At 34.8% G+C, this 25903-nt stretch overlaps 1 protein-coding gene across 2 annotated transcripts in view; it reads left to right on the top strand.

Moving 5' to 3' along the window:
* LOC126980138 (bumetanide-sensitive sodium-(potassium)-chloride cotransporter) overlaps positions 1-25903 on the top strand; it is a 104005-nt gene that overhangs the window by 21756 nt on the left and 56346 nt on the right. For both annotated transcript variants that reach the window (XM_050829713.1, XM_050829714.1), the window contains exons 2-5: positions 4510-4632; positions 5548-5842; positions 23414-23485; positions 25460-25640. In XM_050829713.1, coding sequence (XP_050685670.1) covers positions 4613-4632; positions 5548-5842; positions 23414-23485; positions 25460-25640 — 568 coding nt within the window. In that variant the 5' untranslated portion in view covers positions 4510-4612. The remainder of the gene's footprint in view (positions 1-4509; positions 4633-5547; positions 5843-23413; positions 23486-25459; positions 25641-25903) is intronic.

The following is a 25903-nucleotide window of genomic DNA, read 5'->3' as shown; positions in this document are numbered from 1 at the left end:
TCACTTCAATAAATAATTTTAAAGATTTTTGCTTTGTTAGGCCAAAGAAGTATAAGTTCTTGGGTGCATACATACGTACACACACACTTTTTTTTTGTGCACAGAACGACGTCTGTCGGCTCAGCTTTTGTTGTATATACCTGTATCAATGTAATCCAAATAATAATACGCCTTCAATGTTAATATAAAACCGATATTATATGCAAAAAGTTATTGCCAAAAACTCAGTACTCGTGATGTCTTCACACTTTTTGACTAACTACTGAGGGACTCGTATATATCCAGCAGATACGTTCCGTTTTACCGGAAGTCGATGCACCCCAACAACTGAAAAATATTCTTATCATGTTAAAAGTTGGATACAATTTTTACTCGAAATTCACACGTTTAAGATAACCTTACCTATATATTGAAACTTTAATTCCTCAACAAGCAAAAAATATCGTTGGAAATGTCTTGATGAGAAAACTTACACCAGTGGAGGCTGCTTAGCACAGGATGCCGGCTAGATTATGGGTACCACAACGGCGCCTATTTCTGCCGTGATGCAGTAATCTGTAAGCATTATTCTGTTTTGGTCTGAAGGGCGCCGTAGCTAGTGAAATACTGGGCAAATGAGACTTAACATCTTTTGTCTCAAGGTGACGAGCGCAGTTCAGCTCAGAATTATTGGGGTTTTTCAAGAATCCTGCACTGCATTGTAATGGGCAGGCCGCATAAATTACCATCAGCTGAACGTCCTGCTCGTGTCGTCCCTTATTTTCATAAAAAAAATAAACTTAAAATCGTTGGGTTTCTAGGTGGTCGGGATCCATAACTTTTCAGGCGCAAACATTTTCCATAGAGTTATATTGAATGTGAGGTTTGTTTACTGGAACGTTCTTATAGACTATAGAGTTAGAGAGACGATCTAGTCGTCACTAGTTATAAGAATATTGATTTCTATAACTGTATTTTATCAATTTAAGCCTAATTTGAGATAAAAAACATTCATATTTTTTTGTCATTAAAAACGTATCAATTAATTAATTTATAATTGAATTTTAATTTGTATTTAAGTATATAAAAAGCTATACATTATGTTCTCATTAATTATTTGTTTTTCAAATTACGTCATCTTTTTTTTATTTAAATTATATTAAACTAAATTGCCGCCCAGTGCATGTCTGTTTTTCACTCTTTTACCCCAATTATAGCTAATAGCTAACAAATGGACTAATAGTTATTTATGCAACTGTTGTGTAATAAGGGGTATTAAAACACGAAAGTGGATTTGAAGCCGAGTGTGATAATAGTATCACATGAGTGTTTTAATACCTAATTATCAACAGTTGCATACAAGACTTTATCTACAACCATAATATGAATCCTCTAAAAGATTCTGAAACAGTTAGCTTACTACTAACATTAAAACAGCCAGTCCTAGTAGTAACCTAATATCATACATTACTGATTATATACAAATAAACTAAATATTATCGAAAGAATCATTTTAGTAGTAATTTACATTTTGTATAGTGCAATAATTAAAATTCACTTGAATATTATGTTCTTTTGCAGCGTTTAAAATGAATCGCTCATTTTTTGTAAACAAAGCAATAAAAATATCTAAGAAAAATGGCGGGGATTGAAATAAACTACTTTTTTTTACGGCGCGCGACGTTCTGGTAGTGTGGAACGCGCGTAAACGAAAATGCTCTTTTTTTGAAATTCATACAGATACCACGCATCGAGCAATAAGAATGTGACTGTCTGTTAAAACTCTTTGAGCATGAAGGGATTGTAAAAAAAATAGGAGTGTTGTTATGAAATTCAGTACAACATTACAACACTCGTTTGGATGATGTAATGGTTATTAGAACATTGGGTGTTTTAGTTTTGGCAATAATCTAATTGTTTCAGAATCTTTAATTGAGGATTTGAAGCATGGGTGTAGATAAAAGCAATTTACGAAAGTTTTGTAATAAGTAAAAATATTATTAATTTAGTGAAAATATTTTCTTGTAGTATGAGTAAATAAATATTGCTTTGTTGAGTAAAATGGATCTTGTTTTACATTTAAATAAAATTGTCAAAAATTATATTATTAAAGTCCGGACCTGCCAGCAGTCTCCGTAATGAGAAGGAGAGAGATTAATAAACAGAATTTGTTGTACACATAGGCACATCACTTTCAATAATATTTAGGCGCTTAATGCGATTCTAATAAGTGTAAAACATATAGCTAATAAATTCTAGTGTTTTATTTAAATATTACTATGATATAAAGCTTGATACTTATATCAACATATAGCCTTAGCTATATCTGAGTAGGCACTCAGTATAAACAATGAACACAACCTGTGTTAAAGCATAACTGTCTATTCCCGTCTGTGCGTATGTTATGAATGTATGTGAAATGTAAATGTGTTGAGTGTTTGTCATAGGCCTGCCACACACTTGACCAGTGGCATGGGAAGTAGCGAGGAATGGAGGCAGAGTCGTAGTGTGGCAACATTACCTCGTCGTGCCCACCGCTCGCTATTAAGATGCCCCAAGCTACATGTCCCAAGGTGACGAGAATTTTTGTGTTTTCAATAATCCTGAGCGGCACTGCATTTTAATGCGCAAGACGTATCAATAATCATTAGCTGAACATCCTGCTCGTGTCGTCCCTTATTATCATAAAAAAAGGAAGTTATTGTAACTGTGACTGGTTTTTATTGACAAGTCGTGTACAGTCAGCCCGATGTATTTCCTTAGGCCTTAGTTTTTTGAGTATTAACTAACTAGATATCCTATTGGATTACTAACTAGATATCGTACATATTAACAATTCAAAATCAAGGTCACGCATTCAAGTTTTGATCGTAATCGTGTCGAATAAATGTATATATTATGATGATTTTGTTAATCTTAATGATTTAAGTACGCGGGAACGGAACTAGCGCCATGGTGGTCTAAATGAGAACTATATGGCTAAGCTCAACTAGCATAATATTTATCAACTTAAACTAGCGCCATCCTGGTCTAAATGAGAACTATAATATGGCTGAGCTCAATTAGCATTACTTATCTGTTTACATAATTATTATCTATGAACTCATAGTACCTTTGTATATTGCTATGAACGAAAGCAAGAGGATGAATAAACGTAACAAACCAGTTTTTCAATCGTGTTCAAATCTATCCATATTCAAATCGAAAATTTTTTTTTTTTTTTTATAAAAGTTCCAAGAATACTGTGATAGTCGACCACGAGGGGCCTGGGGCATGACGTCACTTGCTCACTGGCTTATGCTGACTGTAACTGGTTATAACTGGCGCGAAAGCCATCGTGTAAGCCTTGTGTGTGGACTCTAGAACATTGGCTTCTAATATAAACCTGTTTAGTAATAAGCTTTTTACAATGACGCACATTAATATGAACAGATTAATACGAAGGCGCCATCAATGATGATAGTTGTAGAATAATTAAATCAACACTCATTCATTAGTTTTTACTAAGAACTTTTTATATAAGGCAATTCGTATTCATGTTATTTAAATTGACAGTAGAGTTTTAAAATTTATGAAGTAGGTCAAACGAGCTTGGCAATATTTGATTTTATTAGTCGTGAACTTAAATTTCGTTTGATTAAAAAAAACACAGGTACAAACTTTCATGACTCAAAAAAAAGTTCCATGAACTTTTTTCGTTATTATTGCAATTAAACAATGTTTTTAAATATTCAAAGATACATGACATCCAAAAATAAAATAACAATAATGAAATTGAGACGAAACGACAGATCTAATGTCCACCACAAGATCGGGAGACCTTTTAAAAATTCGCGCCATTTATCCTTAGAAACGTCAAAATTTGTTGCTACTTTCATTTTTATTCATTACCTATTTGTACTGTTTTTTCGTAAATGTATCGAAAAAAATTGTTGTGTGACACAATATGTGAGGAAATTGGTATTTAAATACTCGTATAGTAAGCCCTCGACTTCGACTTCAGTATCTATAGTAATATATATCTTGAAATAAGTCGAGTTATAGAAATATCCCGCTGAGTTTCTGGCGCCTGTTATTCTCAGGTCTGAGGCATATATTTTCGAATGGGTTGTACTTTTTTAAGTTTAGTTTTAGCATCAACAGATTTTGAACCCTATTTTGATTAAAAATATTTGAATTTGAACATACACTTTCCTACAAGGCATTTTACGACACATTTACACAAAACTAGTATCGCTGTTTGCACTAACTGTAAATATAACGCACAAAAATAAGGAATATCAAAAACATATTGTATATTTGTACAATGTTAATGTTTAAATACTTACCAAACAAAATCTGATATAATTCTTGCCGATTAGTTTCCAAAATGGCGGTGAATACAAATAAATATAACGCATATTTTTAAAATCTTTACAATATAACGCCCAAGAATATGATACAGATTTGAATTGATTTCATTAATAACTTATTGCAAATCTTTCTTATTGTTTAATATCAACACTGTATATAACATTTTCGTTGTTTCAGATGCGAGAATATGAGGTGGATATTTAAGTTGAAAAATACAATTCTTCCACCCTAGATTTGCACAAGCACACACGACTAAAGGAAAGCAGTGAAGAATACGAGAATGGGTACAAAGGATGACAGGTGAGATATTTAAGTCGATAAACTATATTTGATTTCCATCTATTTCAGCCGAAAGACGTCCACTACTCGACAAAGGCCTCCCCCAAAGATCGCCATGACGACGGCCGTGTGCTGCCCTCATCCAACCTACTCCGGCGATCATGACCAGATCGTCGGTCCATTTGTGGGGGGTCTACCAACACTACGTCTTCCGGTACGTGGTCGCCATTCCAGAACCTTTACTGCTCCAACAGCCGTCTGTTCTTCGAGCTTATGTGCCCTGTCCACTGCCACTTCAGTTCCACAACTATCTGGCTATGTCGGTGACTTTGGTTCTCTATTAACTACTATAAAACTATTATAAGAAGAATAAGACTACATAGTCAACAAAAAAGTTCAGAATTCTAGGGTTCCTGCATTTCTCCCTTCCAAAGAAAAACGTGATTGTTAACTTAAATTACAAATGTTGGAACTTTAGCGGTCTTCGAGCAGGAAGACCAACTTCATGCAACCTTTTGGAAGGTTTGGTCGCTTACCTGGTGATTGAGGAGCACACATTACATATTTTCAGCTCAAATAACTACTTGACATAACGCATAAGAGCTCACACGGCGAGTTAATTTAGAAAAAAAAACAAAAATGAATCCCCCATACATTAATTAAACTCATTAAGCAATTTAAATATCCGTTCTCGTAACTAAGTACTAGGAATTCCGCCGAATTTATATTTTTAAATAGTTCTTACAATCCCTTTATAAACTTATTATAAAAATTAAAAAGGTTTTGGGTGTATTTTATGTACTATACTATATTTAATTCAATCTGCATTTAGCGTTGATACTATTTTCCACTTTAAATTTTCGAATTATCTGTTACGATCTATTATAAATTAGATTCCTCCATAGAAATAATTTGTAATTGAAGAGTATTTTTCAGTGAGGTCCCAAGATTTACAGTTTATCCCGTTACGAATGATAACAAGAAGAATGGCATACACGTGGGTGCTGCTATCATCACACGGCCACTGCGGTCTTCTGTGGAGACGGTGGAACGAGGGGACCCCAACCCTCAACCTGACACCTGGCTGCATGACGCCGGATGGAGACGGAAGAGGTCACTGGCCCAACTCACGAGGGAAGCCTTGCCGAGGATGGAAAATTATAGAAACTCTAAACGAGCCTTGAAACGACCCAGTCTTGGTGAACTTCACGGTGATCATCTGATAGAGGAGGTAAGAAAGTATAATTATAGCAACCAGGAGGAAAACTATTTTATAGAAATGCGTTTCCATAATGTTTTCTCATATAAACTGGAAAGTGGTAACTGCCGCATTACAACTTATTAATCGACTTCAAAAAAGGAGGAGGTTCTCAATTCGTCGGTATTATTTATGTTTGTTACCTCAAAACTTTCGACTGGGTGAACGGATTTTGATAATTATTTTTTTATTTGAAAGCTGGTGCTTTCCGTGTGGTCCCATTGTAATTTAGTACAAATCTGACACTGGCATCCATGATAAATTTACATTTATTTTTAGGTTTTCCATTGCTGCATTGAAAAATTTAGTATATCTACACATATTTGGTTAGTGTACTTCAAATTCACTTAAAATCAAAAAATATTTTTACAAAAAAACAATCGACTTCAAAAACACTATTCCAAAACAATAGATATAATATGCACTAAAAAGTATAAAAATAATTGCGTATTTTTATACAATCTAATTTATTAATCTTATTCTAGTTACGATTATTGTTATTTTTAGAGTCTATACTAGCTGGCCCGACAAACGTGGTTCTGTTGATAATAAAAAATATTGTTATTATAAAATATATAGGAATTTTCCAATAATATTTGAAATCATCAAGAATTATTTCGTAAAAAATGCTCTCTGTCGTTATAATGAAATTGTTACACAGCGGAACTGTTAAACCGTGCGTCAATAAATTCTCTCATAGAAAATAATATGTATGCCCATACATACAAAACAAATATTGGAAATAAAAATAATTATGGGTCCCAAATCGAAATAAAAACTATCCTATCTCTCAAGTTGGACCAAACTGCACTCATTACATACTTCATTAGTTTAGGAGTCTATCGCGGACAAACAACGTGTCACGTAATTAAATATATTGTGTTAAGATAAGATATATACAAGAATTGCTCGTTTAAAGATAAAAGATAAAACAGACACGAAATACATAACGACTTTACCAGAACTAGCGTTACATATCCGAGCGTGACGACTCAGTCTCATTCAATGCCCATAAAATAAATGCGTGCCTAAAGCAGTTTTCACTTCAATAAATGTAAACATACAATTTTTATGCATTAAAGTATGCGTAAAATTAATACTAATTCTTAAAATGCGTGTGTTACATTAGGGCTGCAAACTTTTTTTTTGGACCAAATATAGTATTTTTGTATTCAGTACCAACAATATACTGTGGACAGGGACAAATACTTTTATACCATACATCCATAAAAAACTAATCATTAACTCTTATTTTATCAGACGGATACTCTATTGCGATCATCGTTCCACTCTGTTCATCACAGAAAATATACCCCGTGTATACTGATAAAATATAGTTGCGCCTAATCTATATAAATGTATATAATGAAAATGGTCTTTGTTTGAGGCTCAATCACGAATGAACCACTGATCGAATGGACATGGAACTACCTCCATTCGATGCGATATTTATCCTAGATGGGTTATGGCTACTTATTTTTTTATTACTTAATATATTTCCTTTTAAAATTCGCCCAGCGAAGCGGGCAGAAACGGCTAGTCTTTCTTTATACTCGTATATGTACTAGCTGACCTGGCAAACGTTGTTTTGCCATATAAATTATACTAGCTGACCCGGCAAACGTTGTTTTGCCATATAAAGTATAATTCGCGCGATAGTTTTATAAGTAATAAAATATTGCCTATATTATAGCCTGTACATCATTTTGTTCTATTGTCAATAGTTTTGCAGCGCACGCAAAAATAGGTTTTCGATTTTACACCTTGTGTTACAAAATAGCAATTTTATTACGGATCCCTAATTTTGAAAAAAAAAGCATAGCCTATAGCCTTCCTCGATAGATGGACTACCCAACACTGAAAGAATCATTCAAATCGGACCAGTAGTACCAGAGATTAGCGCGTTCAAACAAACAAACAAACAAACAATCAAATTCTGCAGCTTTATAATATTAGTATAGATAATAAAAATGGTCATTGTTTCAGGCTCAATCACGCCTAAACCACTGATCGTATCGACATGAAACTACCACCATTCGATGCAAAATTTATTTATTTTTTTTATTGTTTATTTTATTTCCTCTTATAATTCGCCCAGCGAAGCGGGCGGGAACATTAAATAGTAGGATACTATATTATATAGTAGGGTTTGGCAGCCCTAGTTTCATTGAACATTGGTCCCCAAACAAGGTCAGCCGGTATCGTGAAAATCACATAATTCTCACACAATGGATTGCCCATTTCGGATGCACATTACATCAACACCAGTGGAGTTAACTTTCTCTGATGATGCTTTGTTCGAAGAAAAAGTATGTTTGTAGCAGGTGTGTTTATAATCGCATTCTTTTTCAATAGTAGCAACTGTCAGTGATTCTGTCTGCGGACATTTACGGCCGTTTTCAATAACGTATCTCTAGTTACGGATACATTGCTGTCACCGTTTATCCTGACAAGATCTTATCTATGGATAGATAAGATCTGTTAAGAGATGAAGTTATGTCCAATATAATTATAGTCCAATCCTTTATGTCGATAGGTTATTGAAATGTAAGTAAGCGTAAAAGGATAGATTTGTCTACCTCTAGTAAGTTAAACTAAGGATAGATAGGTTATTGAAAACGGCCGTTAGTTTACGTTACAATCTGTACAGTAAGCCTTTGAAAGGCATAAAACGTATAAAAGGCATTTATTTTCTCAAAATTTATTCCTTTAGCATTCTTTTTGATGTCATTTCAAACACTTCCACCGCTGACCGAAGAATAAGAAGAAACTCTCCCAGCATTCTTTTGGTATATTTTCGTTACTTGCTAGGAGTTCTAATTCAATATTAAAAAAAAATAAAGGTAACGCTCTATAAGTAATAAAAAGTCGTTCAAACTCAGAGCGGGGATTTCGGAGAAAAGACAGACAGACCGGAAAATTATATTTTAGTTTTTAAATACCGAGTAAACATAATATGGAATTATTTTTTTTATGAAAATAAGGGACGAGATGAGCATGACGTTCAACCGATGGTAATTGATACGCCCTGCCCATTACAATGCAGTATCACTTAGGATTTTTGAAAAAACCCAAAAATTCTGAGCGGCACTACAATTGCATAGTAAAAATAGTAATAGTTATTGTATTGCCTTGTATTGAAAACTGAAGAATATTTGAGTTTGTTATATAAATTCCAAAATTTTCGATGACTCTATTATACTATATGTATGAATTACTCACCATATTATCACTTGCTTAGGTAAAATGGGGAAATATGTAGGCGGATGTTCTCAAAGTTGTTTGACTTCATTCCAGCTGCGAAATTCCACCTTGCAGCACGTACAATCATCCTACACAAATTCAAATTTGAATTCAAATTCCCTTTTGTGTTTAATTAGGGTGGTAGATATATAAATATTTGGAAAATATGCCCTTAACATCACACAGACGACAATATTGACTGGCCCAAATCTTATACGGCCTTACAAATAGATTTTGGTTAAAAAGTTAAACCTGAGAATAAACTAAGAATATGCAAAATGTAAATCGCTGACACTGTCAATACAATGATAATTCTGAAGTTTTCCGATTGCAAATAAACGTGCGAAACGTTATACGTCCGAATTAACCAATCATAATCAAAATGTATTTAAATGTATCTATTTGTAAACATTTTGCATAATCTTGGTTTTTTTTAATGAAAATGAGGGTCAAGACGAGCAGGACGTTGAGCTATAGGTAATTGATGCGCCCTGCCCATTACATTGCAGTGCCGCTCAGGATTCTTGAAAACCCTCAAAAATTCTGAGCGGCACTACAACTGCACTCGTCACCTTGAGATATAAGATGTTAAGTCTCATAATTTCACTAGCTACGGCGCCCTTTAGACCGAAACACAGTAATGCTTACACATTACTGCTTCACGGCAGAAATAGGCTCCGTTGTGGTACCCATAATCTAGCCGGCTTCCTGTGCAAAGGTGCCTCCCACTCTTAAAGCTGGTCTATTGTTAGGTATAACTTTATACTCGGTCCTTCAAAATAAATTTTTAAGCCTGACAATAAATGGGAAGGCTTTGGTATAAAGATAAATGGTCAACAGTTAACAAATTTAAGATTTGCAGACGATGTGGTACTATTTGCCAACATAATTCTGAACTTAAAAACAATGATTCAGGATTTACAACAAGAAAGCAAAAAAGCAGGACTGTTGATGAATATGAATAAGACCAAGTTAATGGGAAGTAATGAAGAACCTTTATGTATTACTATAAATAATTGCAAACTAGAAGTTGTAGACATTTACACATATCTAGGTCAAACAATATCTTTCAATAATTGGCAAGATACAGAAATTGAAAGAGGAATTCAACAAAGCTGGAATAAATATTGGAGTCTAAAGTTCATTTTTAAATACAGAGATATACCTGTAAGCTTAAAAACGAAGACTTTCAATAGCTGTATAATCTCGTCCCTAACGTATGGTTGTCAAAGTCAAAACAGCACAGCGAAACATGGAAAGATTTTTTTTAAACATAAGGTTAATAGATAAGATCAGACCAAATAAAAACATAAGATAAAAAAGTCAACTACAAGTTGTTGCAAGAGTAACGAAAAGAATGAAATGGAACAGGGCAGGACATACAAAAAGATCTAGCAATAGCTGGAGTAGTCTGGTCACATCATGGTATCCGAGAGACGCAAAACGTACAAGAGGCAGTCCTACCACCAGGTCGATCGACGAATTAATTGCCTATGAAGTAGTACTCTGGACCAAATATTGTGGAAGAAAAAGGGGGAGGCCTTCGCCCAGCAGTGGGATGAAGTATAAACTATAACTTATATCAGAATAACAGTTTTTTTTATAGTTAAAAGTAGTTGTAAGGCTTGAATAAATAAATAAAAAACTTTATACAAACTTTATTTGCTAGGCCGATAATGATTTGGTTATAACCGTCACATAAATGCTTAATTATATAAAATAGTCGTGATGTTTGCATCGGTATTTATGTAATACGAATTAGGAAAGCAGAAGCTGTTAAAATAACAAATAATGACTATAATTTTCCATGTTTAAAATGTCGTTACGTCAAATTGGTCCTTTTGTGCGAATGTGTTCATGGTATTAGTTGGTAGGTACAATGTTGTTTCCACGGTTTTTTAAGATTTAAAAATTACTAATTGTTCATACACGGTGTCTCTACAATTTTATTATATACTAGCTGAACCAGCAAACGGTGTATTTCCGATATTAAAATCGCGATACAAAAGTAACTGTTTATCGTAGATGGTTGAAAATTTGAAGTTGTATAAATTTAAAAAAAAATGTCAAAAAAATTAAAAAAAGAATTTGGCGTGAACCACCCTTAACATTTAGGGGAATGAAAAATAGATCTTGTCCGATTCTCAGACCTACCCAATATGCACTCAAAATTTCATGAGAATCGGTCAAGCCGTTTCGAAGAAGTTGAACTACAAACACCGCGACATGAGAATTTTATATATTAGAAGTAAAAAATTATGATGTAAGTATTCGGGAATAATGTAGTCTGAATGGCATTTATAATTGCCAATTTTTTAAAGTATTAAAATGGATATATTTTCCGAAACCTCCAACAAATATCGTTAATGTATACAAAAATGTGTATATAAACCTAACAAATTATTATCAATTCTTATACCTTTCTTGTGAATCACACTATCCATTAGTGGAGACAAGATGAATATCGGTGCAGTAGTCAATAATATATAGTGACTTAAGGATCAGTAGTTTGTAGTAAAATAACTATTGTTAAATACTTATTTTTAGATGTGAGGATTCATACTTATATAACACTAGCTGACCGGACAGACGTTGTTCTGTACATAATAAATAAAATTCTGTTTTTTCTGAATTTGTCAATAATATTTTATAACATCGAGAAATATTTCGTAAAATATGCTCCCTGTTGTTATAATGAAATTGTTTCACAGCGGAACTGTCAAACCGTGCATTAATAAATACTCTCATAGAAATAATGTCCATGCAAAACAAATATTGGAAATAAAAATAATTATGGGTCCCAAATCGAAATAAAAACTATCCAATCTCTCAAGTTGGACTAAACTGCACTCCATGAAGTAATCCCCATTGAAATCCGTCCATTAGTTTAGGAGTCAAACGGACAAACATCGTGACATGTAATTTATATACATTAAGATGAGTTTGTAATAAACATGTAACATTGTATTTATAACATTTTATTTATTTGTAACTCTGTGTAACATTGTATTTACGTGTCAGTAGACAGCGAAGAGCGCACGCGCGCGGTTATTGCAATACGGGAGTATATTTTTATACTAGGAAACTGTAGCTGGTAATTAATTCCACAAACTTAATTAATTTACCAGTGGGAAGCTCCTTTGCACAGGATGCCGGCTACATTATGGGTACCACAACGGCGCCTATTTCTGACGTGAAGTAGTAATGTGTAAACATTACTGTGTTTCGGACTGAAGGGCGCCGTAGCTAGTGAAATTACTGGGCAAATGAGACTTAACATCTTATGCAAGATGACAAGCGCAATTGTAGTGCCGCTGAGAATTTTTGGGCTTTTCAAGAATCCTGAGCCGCCATTGTTATGGGCAGGGCGTATCAATTACCATCAACCGAACGTCCGGCTCGTCTCGTCCCGTATTTTCATTAAAGAAAAAAAAACTGACGGTGCGAAGTTAGATGGATGTTCATCAACATATGGGGGTGGAATTTCACATTTTTTGGTGGTAGGATTCGGCTGCTGGTATCAAACCGAACAACTTAACTGAGCACTTCCTGTGATATTTGCGGTAGAAGATTCACAGAGAATCTATATCTTTACGCTACGCTAAAGAATCAAACCGATCGGAGATGACATGCCGCTCTTCATTGGATGCAGTCAATTGGAAGAAGCTGGTACTGCATGTGAGGCCGAATTTGCGCCTTATATAGTTGCAGGCGGTGACTTATAGTGAAGTACTGTCTTGCCCTACTGAGTACACCAAGCTTTTTAGAGGGCAATTTGACCTTCTCTTCAAAGTGACCATGAAAACGTCGCTCGATATATCGACGCCGATTATGCCAATACTAGCTAGCTGTGACAGATAGAGGAATGGATTAGAAGTGTCTGTATGTTTCGTCTAACATCTCAAACAACCGGACCTAATTTTATGGCAAAATCGCTACTTTTATTTAAGAAAATGTGTTAGAGTACCACGTAAAATATTTAAAACTTATAAAATTGAAAACTACTTCGAAAACCGAGCATAGAATTCATTTTTAAAAGTAAAGTACTCATTTTATAACATTATATGAAGTATATGAAGGGACTAGTTAATAGTTATATGTAAATATATCTATATATTATATGAATGCGACATGCAGACTATTCATTTCAAACAATAATAACCATTTCGCTTAAATTTATTCTTTAAAGTAATCAAGTAATTAATCGTATCACCCTGTATATTAAAGTGGTATTCGTTTCAGTAGATCGGCGAGCGCACTTAGCTTAGACTTGGAGTTGTCCAGAGCGGAACCGGTGCTGATTTGCCGTGAACCGGTGTGAACCAGTCGCCACCGGACGTACTTTAATTAGTTTGAGTACTGTAACATTATACAGCCAACTGCTAAGATATTTGTTTCACGTCAGTCATGAAGCAGTATGAACCTCAATTGTTGGTATTTCATCACTCCGGTAACTGATCATCGACTTACAATTGGCGAGTATTGGCGGTGATAACTTGTCATTAAGTGGTCTTGACTAGACTTTTTTATTACGGCAGCATAAGATGCTTGTGTGCGTGAGTCACTCAATGGCATCTTTCAAATTTTGTAACATACGCTTCGTGTGATTTTACATTGAAATTAATAAAATACTAACTCATGATATGTGATCCCAGTGTCTTTATTATTTCTTGTAGTATTATTTTTTACAAAGTTTTTACCACGCAACCCGGCATTTTAGTTTCAATTATTAGCAAAGTTTAACAGAACATGTGGCATGTCAACGTCACAATGTTCGAGATTGGATGTAGTATTAGTTGTCGCACTTTGCGACTACACCTGCGGTATCTAGTTGGAGCACAGTGAAGACCGTCTCTTAATCTAAGCTTTTAAGTAAATAGAAAATTAGCTGTTATGTCAAACTTATCTTCCGTGACAGTCGATCAGACAATTTTCTACTTTCTTTTCTCACGCCAAGCAGTAATTCTAGTACTGATTCTGTTTTTCTGCCACTTCTTTGTTTTTTACAACTAATTTCTTAAGATGCCGCTCAGAAATGTGGTAAATTGAACCTTAGAAAATTTATTGAATTAGGCGTTACTTTGGCGAGACAACACGTCCTGAGGATGCCTCGTGTAGAGGCGAAACACGTGTCGAATTGTTTTAAAGACAAATATTGGCGGAATTAACACTAAAGAAAACTTAAATAATTTGTATAAAATTGAACCTTGTTGAACCGCCAGTAGACTCAAAATTGCGCGTTACAAAAGGGAACTTCCATTAAAGCCTTGCCTAGTATCGGAGTACTAGGTCTCGATTATTTATAATTTTATAATTTGGAAGGCAAAGCTAAATTGGCTTTGAAGAAGCTAGGCGTCATAAATAGAGCACGGCAATTCCTAGGCCCTATTCATGCGCTCTACAAAGTGCAAATCTGACCACATATGGAGTATTTCTGTCATCTCTGCTCTGGCGCACCCCAGTATCCTTATCAGCTTGAACCCTTTAACCGGGTGCAACGCAAAGCTGCTCGAACTATCGGGGATCCAGTGCTTTGTGAACGGTTGGGTCACTTGGCTTTGCGAAGAGAGGTCCCTTCATTATGTGTCTTCTATCGCATTTATCACGAGAAATATTTCGAAGAGCCATTTGACCTGATTCCTGCCACCGCATTCCACCTTCACACGACACGTCACAAATAACGATATCATCCCCACCATTTACCAGTGGAAGGCTCCTTTGCACATGATGCCGGCTAGATTATGGGTACCACAACTGCGCCTATTTCTGCCGTGAAGCAGTAATGTGTAAATATTACTGTGTTTCGGTCTAAAGGGCGCCGTAGCGAGTAAATTACTGGGCAAATAAGACTTAACATCGTATGTCTCAAGGTGACGAGCGCAATGTTAGTGCCGCTCAGAATTTTTGGGCTTGGGCAGGGCGTATGAATTACCATCAGCTGAACGTCTTGCTCGTCTCGTCCCGTATTTTCTTAAAAAAAAGATGTTTCTTCCATGTACAACGAAGTTGTAGAATGAGCTTCCTTGTGCGGTGTTTCCAGGACGATACAAACGTATACCTTTCCAAAGGGCCGGCAACACTCCTGTCATTCCTCTGGTGTTGCAAGTTCATGTGAGCGGCGGTGATCACTTAACATCAGGTGACCCGTACACTCATTTATCCTTCTCTTCCATAAAAATCAATGGCTTAAACATGGAATGATACCACACGGAACCGAACCAACCTATCAATTCGTCATTTCAAATCTTATATTAAAAACAATTAATTAAGGAAGCCTATTATAGAATAGATGATTTTATAAATGCCATGGTATCTTGGCCAGATGTCGCTCCATCTCGCAATGACAGCTTGACAATACCTTAGGTTCTTGTAAACCGGTGTAGAGCTATGACTAGTATTCGTATAATATAGTGCAATAGTATAATTATGGATACAACTTTGTATTTTTGTATATTAGAATAATTTATTTTGTGACGATTCAATGTGATTCCCGAGATTTTATTGAATAAAGATATTCTGATTCTGAACCAGGTATAACGCTTTTAACTAATGTCACAATCTCTTACAGCCCCACGCAACCCATGTTAAGAAACTTTATTCAAATTCACTACAAATATTTCTTTTAAATTACTGAATTAAACATATTATGTTCGTAAAAAGTAGAGCTCGTGAGTAGAACATATTATTATAAGAAACTCAGCGGCAACTCTTTTCAATAAAATTGAGCATTTGACAATGGCTCTAATACAATAATAATACAAAACAAATTAGTTTTTAAGGTCAAATATATGTTTAAATAATATAAACCATTTCATAAAAAGAAATAAATCTTAAATATAAAATTCTCATGTCACAATGTTAGTTACCTCCTCCGAAACGGCTTTACTGATTTTTACCAAATTTTATATGCATATTCAGTAGGTCTGAGAATCGGCTACTATCTATTTTTCATATCCCTAAATGTTAAGGGTAGTCCCCAATTGGTTTTTTTAATGTTTTGACAATTTTTTTTATTTTAATTTTATTATGATTCAGCATTGAAAAATACATACAAATATAAATTTTCGACCTTCTACGATCTACAACTATTTTTGTATCACGATTTTTATATTATTCTGTTCCATCCACCAAACCGATATAGGGTTGCCAGATGGCAATCGAATACAATAATTGTAGTACGATGTATTTGGAAGGTCTGAGAATCGGTTGCATCAAAATATTAATAATTGTTTTTTTTTAAATATGTTAAATGGCAATACGGCGTTTGCTGGGTCAGCTAGTAACTGTATAAATATAAATTGTCGTAAATAGGATGCATCAACCTTTAGAGTTTAAATTAATTGTTTGTGTAAGGATGCTTCGTGAACATGATGATCGTGATTACAGTCATAATTAGTAATAGCATCAAACAAATAGGTACAATGATTTATTAACTATAACAGGTCGACCTGGCAACACAAGTAGCATATATAAGCTTAAGAGATCAAACCCTGAACAGTGAACCTTCACACGGATATGCAAACAGACTTATAAAATAGTAAAATAGCAATGAAACTAATATTAGACAGAAATACGCTATGTTTACATTTATCAAAAGATATCGCCCTTGAACATAAAAATATGAACAGTACTTGCTTCCGAACTAAATCATAAAGCATTATACAGAGGCAATAAACTTTAACTAAAGTGCGTTCCCTGAATTGATTTATTTTAATATATATATATATATATATATAAACTAGCTGACCCGGCAAACGTTGTTTTGCCATATAAAGTATAATTCACGCGATAGTTTTATAAGTAATAAAATATTGCATATATTATAGCCTGTACATCATTTTGTTCTATTGTCAATAGTTTTTGCAGCGCACGCAAAAATCGGTTTTCGATTTTACACCTTGTGTTACAAAATAGCAATTTTATTACGGATCCCTAATTTTGAAAAAAAAACATAGCCTATAGCCTTCCTCGATAAATGGACTGCCCAACACTGAAAGAATCATTCAAATCGGACCAGAAGTACCAGAGATTAGCGCGTTCAAACAAACAAACAAACACTGCAGCTTTATAATATTAGTAAAGATACGTGTCACGTTGTTTGTCCACGATGGACTCCTAAACTAATGAACGGATTTAAATGGAATCCCCATTCATGGGGTGCATATTTCGATTTGGGAACCATAATTATTTTTATTTTCAATATTTGTTTTGTATGGACATACTTTCTATGAGAGAATTTAGTGACGCACGGTTTGACAGTTCCGCTGTGAAACAATTTCATTATAACAACAGCGGGCATTACTTTCTAAATAATTCTTGATGTTTTGATATATTATTAACAAATTCCTATAAAACAGTATTTTTTTCATTATCTACAGAGCAACGTCTGTCGGGTCAGCTAGTAATAAATATATATAAATCCAGTGTCCTGATGTTTGTTTCCAGTGAAGTCCTAAGCTAATGAACGGATTCTAATAGAGATTACTTCATGGAGTATAGTTTAATCGAACTTGAGAGATAGGATAGTTATTATTTCGATTTGGGACCCATAATAATTTTAATTTCCAATATTTGTTTTGTATGGACATATTTTCTATGAGAATTTGTTGACGCACGGCTTGACAGTTCCGCTGTGAAACAGGGAGCATATTTTACGAAATAAATCTTGATGTTATGAAATTATATGATTTACAAATTCTTAAAAAGCAGAATTTTATTTATTATGTACAGAACAACGTCTGTTCGTAAGCTAGTCTTAATGTATGTATTTCTCTTGTACATCTGTTGTAACTGAACACCTCCTTAACGGCTGGACCGATTTTGATGATTTTTTGTGTGTTCCAGTGAATTTGAGATTGGTTTAGATTCTCAATTCCGTCCATATAATATAATTCTCCTGCTCATGTGTATGCTAGTGAACTCCTCCTAATGCTGGACCGAATTTTCATATTTGAGACGTATGTACAGGACAACGTCTGTCGGTTCCGCTTGTTTCATATAAATATTTACTAAACTACTGAATACTTTTAAAAGTGTTGTTATATATATAAAGAAAGAATCATAAAACAACCTACCCCGTAAATCAATTCACTTTCGATGCTCATTAACGGCCGTTTTCAATAACCTATCTATCCTTAGTTTAACTTACTAGAGGTAGACAAATCTATCCTTTTACGCTTACTTACATTTCAATAACCTATCGACAGATAGCATTGGACTATAACTAATAATATAACTATATTGGACATAACTATGGATAGATAAGATCTTCTAAATAAACGGTAATATCAATCGTTTATTGAAAACGGCCGTATAAACTATATTGGACATAACTATGGATAGATAATATCTTGTTATTAAACGGTGACAGCAATGTATCCGTAACTAAAGATACGTTATTCAAATCGGCCGTTACTCAATTAAATAAAAAATAACGATTATGCTTTACGAAATAACGAGCTTTTATTAGTAGAAAAGAAATTTAATGTGAAGAAACTCATTTCCAATCTCTGCAAGATAATGCAACATAAATTAGTATTTATAGATCGTTTTGAGTTAAAAGGAAATAAATTATAGAACACCTCAAAACGGCTGCAAGTACAGCTTAGGTGCATCAATCTACCCTCATTTTACAAAATCAATGTATTACGTAAACAAAGCACCAATCTATAAATACTTTTTATGATATGTGTAGCTGTAATACACGAACCCTGCGTGAGAGTGAGAAAACTAACACAAAAACCTAAGTGTGAGAAAGAGACGGAATAGATGGCCTGTGGAACCGTTTTGAAACAATTTATTGTCCATTAGTCTCCTGTCATTGGACCACGTTTTAATTTTAGTGTTTTTATCGTTATTGATCTGTGTTTTAAGGGATATTAATAAAAAAAAAATATATTTATGGTGTCTACTAAACTGCTATAATTTGTTTTACATTTATATACGCAGTACTCTATTTTTTAAAGATAACCTATATTAATTAAAAAGAAATGTGTAAGAAAATTAAATATATCTACTATACGTGAATATGACGACGTTTATCAATCTTTGTCATAGGGATTGACCAAGCAATATATATACAATTTGTTATGTTTTTAAAGTGATAACCCTCACTTCTAGGATTAATACACAAATAAAATTTGAAAAACAAAATTTTATGAAGTCAGCTCAGTGGTTTAGAGCACCGGCACGGAACGCCGGAGGTCGTGGGTTCGAATCCCGCATCGTTCATAAAATTTTGTTTTTCAAATTTTATTTGTGCAATATATATATATATAGTTGTGGTACCCATAATCTAGCCGGCATCCTGTGCAAAGGAGCCTCCCACTGGTCTGAGCCCTACCTTAGAGCATAGCGTGTTTTGAATTTATCATTATTTAAAGTAACCGTAACTATAAAGTTTATGTTTTCTTTTATATTTATTTAGAATAATTGTTCTCATGTATGTGAACATTTGTTCTTTTTGAGAAATAAACTCTTTGAACCTAATTTTAGGCGTCCGTACACATGCAATGAAATGCATACCAATAAAATTTCTACAAAGCCAGACAGATGTTTATCATCACCATTATAACCCATATGTGGCCTTAACAATGTTATAATAGTGACATTTGATGGCGATTCCCGCAAATCTGATTGTAATCTACAATAACAATGTGACATAGTGACATAAGTCATATTGTCTCAAGAAATCACTCTGTTTGCATTATTACGAATAATTAATTATTTAATACAGGGTGATTCAAAGTTGTTGTTAATATTAATAATGCTAAGACTTGGTGTTATGTGAATAATTTACGCATGTTATTATTTACTTGAATAACTTTGAATATTTTATCACTATGATTGATTCGAAGACAATGATTTTATTATGATGTTATTATGTTTGTTTTAATATGAAATCTTTCGAAATAGAATATCAAGATTTATGAACTTACGTCACTCAAACGGTTGGCTCAGTGGAAGAGCGCTCACACGGAACGCGAGAGGTCGCGGTTTCGAGTCCCGCGTCGTTCACATAAATTATGTTTTTAAATTAATTTGTCTGATTATAATAGTAATAGAAGAAGTTCCCAGAAGTGAGGGTTATCATTAAAAAAAAAATTGTTTGGTTTTGAAAGAGCGTATCAAGTCAGTTTCCTAATATGCAAATATTGGGGTTGAGCAGGTTATCAACTGTAAATTAGATCCTGTAGGTAAAGCCACAACTTGCGAGTGGAACCAAGACATATCAACTTTTATGAACTTTACGTCACTGGAACGGTTGACTCATTGGAAGAGCGCTCACACGGAACGCGAGAGGTCGCGGGTTCGAGTCCCGCATCGTTCAAAAATCTTGTTTTTAAATTAATTTGTGTTTTTTTTTTAATAAATAAAAACATTTTCGCTTCGAAGCTAACAAGATGTTTTACTTTGTTAACGATTTCATGCGCGCAGCTGTAAAAAGTTTTAGCTATTTAAATAAGTCAACCTGCTTCGGAGATTTAAAACTAGAACAAACATACAGACAGACGAAATATTTCAAAAGCTGAATTTCTCATCAGGTATATATAAATGTTTCTCCTAATAAACCTTCAATTTTATTTATATTCTTCTTCTCAATCGTTTCCCTCACTGCTGAGGATCGTGACTCCTTCTGATCATGTCCACTAAATGTCACCATTGATTGCGTTCCGTTGCCTGATGTATTGAAACATTATTAACAGAACATATTTTTTCGATGATAAAAAAAGCCCGCTGTGTTTGTTGCGCCCGTTCTTCTCAAGTCTGAGGTATTCGTTTTGGGATGGGTGTTAGTTTTTGACTTTCAATAAGTGATGTCACATCCTATTTTGAAAAAAATAATTTGAATTCTTTGGCACCTCCAGCTCTTTGGAAATTTGGTAAGACCACCGTATGGGAATCCGACCTCTCAGTTTCTTTCCTTCTACCTTCCCTGTCACCATAAGACGCTTCAAATTATTGGCACTAGTGCGAGTAATGTGGTCAAAGTTTTTTTTAATGAAAATAAGGGACGAGACGAGCAAGATGTTCAGTTGATGGTAATTGATGCGCCCTGCCCATTACAAGTGCCGCTCAGGATTCTTGACAAACCCTAAAAATTCTGTGCGGCACTACAACTGCGCTCGTCACCTTGAGACATAAGATGTTAAGTCTCATTAGCCAAGTAATTTCACTAGCAATGTTGCCCTTCAGACCCAAACACAGGAATGCTTACACATTACTGCTTCACGGCAGAAATAGGCGCCGCCATAATCCAGCCGGCATCCTGTGCAAAGGAGCCTCCCACTCTCCAAAGTATCTCACAATTATTTTTAGGCAGATTGTGGATTTATTCATATAATGCATAGATATATCGTGGAAAACTTAAAATGTAAAACTAAACGTAGATGTGCAACCAACGACAAAGTTGTAAGAGTTAAGATTTACGCATATTACAGTTACTGTCGTGATTGGACATACATGATTAAATTGTACACTTCACTTTGTTTGTCCACTAGAACGCAACCTTGATATAACAAAGTTAAAAGAGATTAGAAAATATTCGTTTACCAAGAGTTGTTATGCTATGACATGGGTCGTCATGTTCACTAAATGTTCGTCTCTTTCACTCTTCCTTCCACCTTCCGTCTACTCGTGAACGGGTGCTGTTTGTGGTGCCAGGTCGACCTGTTATAGTTAATAAAACATTGTATTTGTTAGATGCAATTACTAGTTTAACATTAATCACGACCATCATGTTCACGAAGCATCCTTACACAAAGAATGAGCCCAAGCTTTAATGGTTGATGCATCCAATATACGATAATTTATATTTATGTATTTTTTTTATATAAGAGGGGGCAAACGGGCAAGAGGCTCACGGAAAGGGGTGAGATGAGGCAACCGCCCATGGACATCCGCAAAAACAGGTGTCAAGAAATGCGATGCCGGCCTCTGGTGGCCGTTGGTGGAAGTATGCTTTTCTTGAAGGTCCCTAAGTCGTATCTGTTCGGTAAAACCGCAGCCGGTAATTGATACCACAAAGTGGCTGTGCAATTAATTCTTTATTACTTTTCGTGAAATAATTTATATTATTTAAACATAACTCATATATTGGGTGCAGCACCTTACCAACTAATTTGTTATATATATTTCAGCCATTGTAAAATACTCCATTTGATTGAAAAGAGTGGCTGTTAAGTTTCTTATATGTTCTTCTCACGAGCTCAACTTTTTACGAACATATGGTAAATTCAGTAATTTATAAGAAATATTTATAGTGACGATTCAGAAGCGCCTATTTAAATAAAGTTTATTTGACGTTAACTTTGAAAAAAAAATCTTAGACCAACCCTTACGTTAATGTACCTTTTTACGTTGTGTAAACGCGCTCGGAAACAAGCCTTTTCCTGGGAAAGGGGAGATGAGACCTAGCTATTTTAATGTTTCGCTCTAAAAATCCTTGAAACATTATACATCGTTTCAATTGTCAAAGAGGATTCAAAGGTACACTAAATATTGGCATAGCAATATATAAATTTTTTAGGACAGTAAGCGACGAGACGAGCAGGACATAATTGTAATAATCCTGCTGGTGGTAACTGATAAGCCCTGCCCATTACAATGCAGTTGCAGCTCAGGATTATTTAAAAACAAAAAAAAAATCTGAGCGGCACTACAACTGCGCTCGTCACCTTGAAACAAGTTGTCAAGTCTCATTTGCCCAGTAATTTCACTAGTTACGGCGCCCTTCAGACCGAAACACAGTAATGCTTACACATTACTGCTTCACGGCGGAAGTAGGTGCCGTTGTGGTACCCATAATCTAGCCGGCATCCGGTGCAAAGAAGCCTCCCACTGGTAAATGGTAACTAAGAATTGATAGTTATAACACTTAAATACTAGTTATATCCTCAGAAAAACATTAACTCGTGAATACTTCTAAACCTATATTTTAAAAGCAACAGGGCAAGAAAATATTCTTGTTTAATCTAATAAGATTAAACACATTTGATAACTGGGCGTAGTTTCTGAAAAAAGTTCCAAGCCACAAACATCACATTTAAAGGAATTTATGTATAAAGTTTAATAAAATATTTGTGTGTTCCATACATGTGGCTTGGGCTACTAAGTCATGATGTCATTTAAAGAGTGACAGTAGGGCTGCAATTTTTTGTCAGTCCGTTAATATGAATCACGTGACCAGTTTTGTGTTCTTAACTCAATTTCGACATGATTGTGGTTTGGAACATTTTTCTGGAATTACGTCCAACTATTTGTTATAGTGGCATAAGAAAGTAAATGCTTGTAACTTTTCAGGATATAAAGCAAACCCAGCGGGACACTAAATCACCAACACCAGCCGGCGGTATCAAACTAGGATGGATTCAAGTAAGAATTCATATTATTTAAGCACAACAGCCTGGCCACGACTTCAGCAATATGGCATATAATACGCGCGCATTGTGATAGGGACAGGTCGCCATCTTAGTAACGTCAAATCTAGGAATAAACTGTGCAAGCAGCCCTGCTTTTCCAATCACGGAGTCATTGATATGATCATAGCCCATCCCTTACAAGGTGCGCTGGTTCTACAAAAGAATTCCGTCGACGATTCGGAAGAAAAAGACCTACAGCATTAATGTTTTTCAAATCCCTATGCTCGAATCAATCATTGTAGTGTTCTGAAATTTTTGACCAAATTCCTGCCGCGCTTCTTCTATAATCAAACCACAGGCAAGAAACAATCTCACATCATCATCTTCATGTGGATATTATCTCTACTGTCGGAGGAACTCTCTCCCAGGATATGAAAGGAGTTTCTTCAAAAAGAGTACATAATAGATAACACTCCTGTTACTCTCGTGTTACCCGTACGCACGTCTGTCCTTCTAACACATCATATAAAGTCCGCCCTCACTGTTCAAAGAACTTAGAAACTACTTAAGTATATGTATGATGATCAGTTTCAAAAAACATGTAAGCTCTCAGATCGTCTGTTAGAAATTTATTCCCGCTGCGGAAACCAAAGGAAATAAATACTAAGACTGTTTGCCTATAACGGATGATAGTACGTCCTTTTTAACCGACTTCAAAAAGAAGGAGGTTCACAATTCGATCGGATTTTTTTATTTTACGTATGCACACCGATTACTCTGAGATTTATGATCCGATTTTCCTGTTTTTTCTCTAGTTTGATACGAAATGTTTGCCATTTGGTTCCATAGAAATTTTACATAGTTTGGCCCAGACTTTTAGTTTTTATGAACATTTTTGTTTACGTGGATGATGTAATTGTTTTTTATGTACGGTTTTAGTAGTTTTTATTCCGGTTGATTATATATTATTATTATTTACTGACACTAAAATGTAAAAAATAAACTACGTTTAAAAAAACCGACTTCAAAAACTGAAAAGTATCAAATAACTAAAAATTTTGACTTAAAATCTATCAATAGGTAGCACATATAAATAATAGTATGTTATTAATATTAATGGTAAAGGTTTACATAAGAGGTGTATTAAATTAAATTTTTTTAAAGTATTACTGCTATATTGACTTGTAAACTGCAACGTCATTCCAAAGATTTGAGGTGTGCGGCAGATTACTTGGAAATCAGTGACATGCGAGTAAATTAATGTAAAGTACCTACCTAAACTACCAAAGAGCTGTTTGATCTAAATTCCGAGTTCCACCGTCGATTTACACGTCACAAATGGCCCTACTGCCACACAGAACCTAAGCCCCTATTTTATTGCCCTTGTATTGGAATTTTGACCACATAATGCGAACGGTAATTAGAGCCTGGAGAAATTGATCGTAGTTGGGAACACAAATGGCAAGCGAGCCCGAGCTGAACCCCTACTAAATGGACCGACCAAATCAAAGACTCCAGGTGCCCTAGGCTTAGCTCCGTCGTCAGGGCCGTGATGGACAGAAGCCAATAGAAACAAATAATTCACTCCACTTGTTGGTGACCACGATCCTCAGTCATGAGGGAACGACTAGAGAGAGAGTATTGGAGTATTGAAACTGGCGATGATCACCTCACGTCAGATGACCTGTAAATTCGTTATTCGTTTTCTTCCATTAACATAACATTTGTCTGAATGATCCATGGTGAAAAAGTGCAGTGCAACACTATACAACCCCAAACATTACGCTTTACATCTAGATGATGGTGTCTATAGAATGTGCTCGATTTCCCGCTGCTTAGACTTCTTCAGGTCGTGGTTTTGTTTTAATAAGTACTACCACTATGTATGTATTCTTATCTTTAGTAGTTGCTGGTAAGTTTAAAGCCAGGCTGTTACTATTAATTGAGCGCTGCACTTGTTCAATATTAAGGGTTCAAGGTTTTCTAGGGAGTGCTGATACCATGTTTGCTGAACATATGGGGCGTGATGCTGTTTCTTCGGATTTCGTGGGTGGTGTCGCAAGCTGGTATCGGCATGTCTCTGGTGATAATAGCGATATCGGCTATCGTGTGCGTCATTACAACTTTATCTATGAGCGCGATTTGTACCAACGGAGAAGTGAAAGGAGGTAAGTGAATTATCTTAACAAGTTATGAATGAATGAATCAATGGTGGTTTGGCGTAAGCCGAGCCAATAGAGAAAATAATCTTAAATCATCATTTGTTTCCGAAGCGGTAGTAGTATATGTATAGTAGGTACTACGTAAATTAGAAATTACATCAAAAAGAATTCTAAAGGAATAAATTTTGAGAAAATAAATCTTTTTATGCCTTTTAATCGTGTCGGTAGTCATTCTGTTTCACACATGCTCTATTTAAATAATATGCTAA

Source organism: Leptidea sinapis, chromosome 5, assembly GCF_905404315.1.
Source record: "Leptidea sinapis chromosome 5, ilLepSina1.1, whole genome shotgun sequence".
Lineage (NCBI taxonomy): Eukaryota > Metazoa > Arthropoda > Insecta > Lepidoptera > Pieridae > Leptidea > Leptidea sinapis.
The sequence above is the reverse complement of the archived record's forward strand: the minus strand, read 5'-3'. Positions and strand labels throughout refer to the sequence as shown.